Source organism: Ipomoea nil, unplaced genomic scaffold (genome assembly GCF_001879475.1).
Source record: "Ipomoea nil cultivar Tokyo-kokei standard unplaced genomic scaffold, Asagao_1.1 scaffold0202, whole genome shotgun sequence".
In the NCBI taxonomy this organism is placed as follows: Eukaryota; Viridiplantae; Streptophyta; class Magnoliopsida; order Solanales; family Convolvulaceae; genus Ipomoea; species Ipomoea nil.
In genome coordinates this window covers 1709293-1714698 of record NW_017616630.1, presented here as the reverse complement: position 1 = coordinate 1714698, position 5406 = coordinate 1709293, and the positions used below count along the sequence as shown (strand labels likewise).

The window sequence follows — 5406 nt, the reverse complement described above, 5'->3', positions numbered from 1 at the left end:
TTCTGCACAGTGTATTGCATTATAGCTGATGTGGATGCGCTTTTGAAGCTTTGATTGCAGGGGCGAATTTTAAGGGTTATACATCGTTGATTGGAATCACATTCATATAGATACGTACAGGAGCGAATTGAAAAGAAAGGATGGCAGCTCCACCGGCTAGGGCTCGAGCGGACTAAGATTATCTTATAAAGTTGCTCCTCATTGGCGACATCGGTTAGTTTCCTTCTTCCATTCGCATTTTCTCACATCTGCAATTTCGTTATCCCTTTAGATATTCAGAGAATTGCTTGTTAATGTTTGGCATTTGTTATGCCCGCAATGGTTAATTCATCATTCCATGTCTAAGAGGTGATGAGTTCTTTTATGGATTCTATATGTTTCAACAGTTTGTGTTGTGTAATTCCTTTTACAGTTTTGCTTCTGATCGAAATGTCTTTCTATCGGCATGGTAAGTGTATTTTAGTATGGTGGATCAACTACATGTATCAAAAACAATGGTGAATTGAAGTTTATTTTTCCCTTGTGTTTTATGTGCTCTTTACCCATTATAATCATTACTTATAGCAAAGTTATTTAGTTATGCTATACCTAAACTTTTATGCCAAACGCCAGCGCGGTTGGGGACAATGGAAAGGTGAAATCTGGGAATGGGAATTTGGAGTTGAGGAAAGTGTTCCGAGCTCGGCTTTTGGATTTCTTCAAATCCCATCCAGAGGTATGCATTTACTTTTTGATGGCGTAATGATTTTCTGCATCGAGCTAATATAAGCGAAACTTGATGATGACAATTCAAGCTTTATTTGTTATTAGTTTTCTGTTGTGATTAGCATTTCATGGATAGTGTTTGGTGGAATGAACATTGTTGCAGATTGTTCTTTTTAATGATTTGCAAATGAATGGTTTTTGTTGACTATGATGTTTGCTTCAGGGAGATGATATTCCAGAGGAGGAATTACCACATCCGTTCAATCAATCAAAGCCGCCAGTGCCTTCTGGTTTGGGTGGTGAGGCGAGAAATGAAGCTGTGTCTGAGATTGGTGGCATCGTCGTCAACCTGTCTAAACCCCCGGCTTCAACGTCCCACCTCTCTCGTTCTTTCAGACGGAGCTTCTCCCAGCGCTGCATGGCGGAGGACACCAAGCAAGAACAAACGGTTGCTGTCAATCTTTCCCCTGAGAGGAAAGCTTCTAAATCTTGTGCTGATTCGGGCGTTGGATGCTCGCCTAATGCTGCTCCTGTGAAGAAGGATTTGTGTCTCTCTAAAGTCGAGGAAGGTTTGTTCTTGAGTGCTGAAGGAACACCAACTAAACTCGCATCCACCCCAGCAAAATCGATGAGCTCCACACCTGCTCTTTGACCTCCCAAGAGATGTTATATGACTCCAGAAGAGAACGATTCAGCTAAATCTCCAGGAGCAGCATTAGGACCTCCCAAGAGATGTTATTCGGGGTAAAAAATACTTGCTCTGGTTTTAGGACCTTTTAGATTTTTAATTGCTAGGATTATCTAAGAGTAATTTTCTTCAGTTTTTATAACATCAAATTTTGACTAAACCAACGTCAACATATTCTTTAACATATATATTAACTTAAAAGTCAATAAAATAAATAAAAAAAATAATATACATCAATTTTTTACTAAATCGACGAAAAAAAATATTAGATATACATCCGTTATTTTTAAAACGGACGTCGTATATGAGCTATAATGTTAGTTCCCTGGGCAGGTTTGCTTTGTAACATGCTTTGATCCTAATAATATTTTTGCTGAACTTCAAGCAAAAGAAGAAGGATTTTGAGCCTAAAGTCTACATCTGTTGATATAGTTTATTGTAAACTCATCTATAAACTAAAAACCGTTGTTGAAATGTTGTTTTAACATGCAAAATTAATTAATAACTTCTTCGACTCTTCCTTATATTCAATGAGGTGAAAGATGATAATCTCCTTAAATCAGATGATATTACATAAGGTGACCATACACAATCTTTGACATTGGTAAAAAATCATTTTATTAGTAAATATACAATACTATCTCAGGAATTTACAATTGAATTCATAAGGCTTTCATTAAACTTTTCATCAAAAAGAACCTTCGGCTTCTGTTTCTTTAAATAAATTATTTTCTTAATATTCATGTTATTTATTTTTAATTATTCAGTTGTTTAAATTTTTTTATTTTACAATCTTCTTCTCTTTTTAAAATTTTTATTATTCCTAATATAATCTACATAATCGCCTCTTGTATATATATTCTTTTGGAATACATATAAATGTTTTATACTTATGGAATCTAAAATATATAAATGTTTTAACTCAAACCGCTTGATTTAAAAATGCCCAAGATTGGTCCTTCAATTTTTAAATGTAATGTTTATAGTACATATGCTCTTAAATGTTTGGTAATGGTAAGTTAACACATGACTTTATTCAGGTTTGGATACAAGATGTGTTGCCTAACATAGAAGGGATATAACTCTTACTGGAAGAAAAAGACATTTAAACAAATTTTACATCAATGTGCTTTCTTCATAAAATACGTCATTTTACATGTAACAAAAATGGTATTCTCAAACAAAACAACTACTATTACTTATTTTTAGATGTTTAATTCAACAAACAACATAACCGAAAAACTACACTGTCTAATAGTTGCTTTGCCACTTTCATTTTGAAAACTTGTAGGACCAGTAAGCAACATACTTTTATGAGATATTAGAAACAATGAATAATACATGTTAACCAAATAACACAAGGAGAAAATAGTTGTAAAATAACGTTCAATACCCTTAAAATTACAAATGTATATATTCATCATAATCAATTTGTATTTCTTGTGTAAAAATTCAATACATTAACAAAATAAACTTTATGTGAATATTTATGAAACTTCGTCAAATAAAAAAAAAAAAAAAAAAAAAAAGCACTCCACAAATGTAATTTATCAATTTCAAAATGATTTACTAATCGAGTTTCAACATTGGGCACAAGTTTTCGCGCAAAGCGCGTACAAAAAGATTGTGTGTGTGTGTGTGTGTGTGTGTGTGTGTGTATATATATATATATATAAAATATATATATATATATATATATATATATATATAGTCCATGACATCAATTGTTATATAGTGGACCATAGTCGTCAAATAAAATTGATGAAACTGTAATATAATTCAAATGATACTTTAGTGTTGTTATAATGAAACTAGTGTGTGTGAAAAATGAAACTAAAATCCAAAGCCATGCAATAACTTGTCAAATGAACCTACATTACTATAATTAAACTTGTGCTTGTAGAAAATGAAACTACAAAATAGAGCTCATGCAATAATCTAATAATGTATATTGTCAAATGAAACTGTAGTACAATTAAAATGATCCTTTAGTATTGCTAAAATGAAACTAGTGTGTGTGAAAAATGAAACTGAAGTGTAATTAGAATGGTATTTACTTCATGGACCACACTGCTACATGAACCATGGCCCAAGTAAAATTTGCCCAATGACATGGCTAATTATGTTGTGGAACCGTGTGCACCTTGCAAGGTGAACACGGTTCCAAAACTGTTTATAATTATGAATATATAGTTCAAAAATTATGAACATATGGGCATCCCCATTAGGGGGATTTTGCACATATTTTAAAAAAAAGTTGATGTGTTTGAGAGAAGAGAGGAGAGAGAGGGTTGGGGTTGTTAGGTTATTTAAGGGATTTTGTCAAAATTTTGAAAATTTTGGAGGATTTTTTGGGTGGGGGAGGGGTTTGAGGGTTTTTTTTCAGTTTTTTATTTTGTTTATTATTATTATTATTATTATTATTATTATTATTATTATTATTATTATTATTATTATTATTATTATTATTATTATTATTATTATTATTTTCCTTTTCACCCATTTCTCTTTCCTAATCACACCTGCAAAATCTCCTCAAAATCTTACCACTATTGAGGATGTCCTTATATAATTATGAACATAGAGTTGTGAACATAATTATGAATATATAGTTCTGTAATTATGAATATAGAGATTCAATAATTGTGAATATGAAGTTCAAAAATTATGAATATATAGCTTTATAGTTTCATTAGTTATATTGTCATTATCAATAAATTAATTAAGAGAAATAATTTCATTAGTTATATTGTCTTTATTTTTCTCCAATGTAAAAATTCTTTACATTCAAATTCATCAATTGATTATATTCACTACATTGTCTATTATCTTTTTTTGTGAACTATTTTTTAATTAAATATCAAAGTTATAATACAAAATAAGGCTATATATTTATTTACTAAGTATTTTATTAATACCATGAAAAAAATTTAAAATTTTAAATTAATAAAGTCAATCATATTAACTACTTGAGGGATTTGTTGACAATTAGAGTATTCAAATCACACAACAAATTGAAGTGAGAAACTACCTCGCAATGTCCTTATTTAACAATCAGCAGTTAGCGGTTAGGGTTAGCGGATTATATTAGCGGATTTGACCAGCGAATTATATCAACGGTAGCTGGTAGGTAAAAGATATTTGAAAAAATTAGCTGTTTAAATTAACATTTAAAATGAACTAAGGGTTTACATATAATAATAATAATGATAATAATAATAATAATAATAATAATAATAATAATAATAATAATAATAATAATAATAATAATAATAATAATAATAATAATCTACTATATATATATATATATATATATATATATATATATATATATATATATATATATATCTACTATACTAATAAGAGCCCAAGAGAGTTAGGCCTATAATGGGTAGAAAAAATGGCGGTCACAGATTTTAATAAAATGAATGGCTCAGATTGATTAAAAGATTGATCATATTTAAATTTTACACTAAAATTTCCTAAAATACCCACACACCGTTACTAATTCCGTTAAAATTTTAAGAATTGCCGTTAGTTCACCGTTAACTTACTCATTGATTTCAATAAAAAAAAAAAAGTCTTAGGTTCGAACCTCATCCCAATCAAAGTTGGCATAATTAGTACTCTATTTTACTCTTATTAAATTATATAAATAATAATTTAGTAGTTACAACAAAAAATAATACATATGCATTTCTTTAATTTAGAATTATGTGTTCACAATGTCTTTATTCAAAAAAAAATAAAAAATTATTCATTATCAATAAGTTAAATAAGATAAATAATTTTATTAGTTATATTGTCTTTATTTTTCTTCAATATAAAAATTCTTTATATTCAAATTTATTAATTGATTATATTCGCTACATTGTCCTTACAATGTCTTTATTCAGTGAAAAATAAATTATTAATTATCAATAAATTAATTAAAAGAAATATTTTCATTAGTTATATTGTCTTTATTTTTCTCAAATGTAAAACTTTTTACATTCAAATTCATCAATTGATTA

The 5406-nt window shown here is 29.0% G+C and overlaps 1 protein-coding gene across 1 annotated transcript; it reads left to right on the top strand.

The window, feature by feature from the left end:
• The first annotated feature begins 598 nt into the window (after positions 1 to 598).
• Positions 599 to 1404, top strand: LOC109190376 (CDT1-like protein a, chloroplastic). The gene is made up of 2 exons (XM_019340844.1): positions 599 to 715; positions 929 to 1404. The coding sequence occupies exons 1-2, from the start codon at positions 599 to 601 to the stop codon at positions 1355 to 1357; spliced, it is 546 nt and encodes a 181-aa protein (XP_019196389.1). The 3' UTR covers positions 1358 to 1404.
• The last annotated feature ends 4002 nt before the right edge of the window (positions 1405 to 5406 follow it).

What these genes read in the sequence shown, in the direction of transcription:
- LOC109190376 (XM_019340844.1), top strand. Translation starts at nt 599, where the DNA reads ATGCCAAACGCCAGCGCGGTTGGGGACAATGGAAAGGTGAAATCTGGG. An exon ending in TCTTCAAATCCCATCCAGAG is followed by an intron (nt 716 to 928) that starts GTATGCATTTAC and finishes TGTTTGCTTCAG; the next exon opens with GGAGATGATATTCCAGAGGA.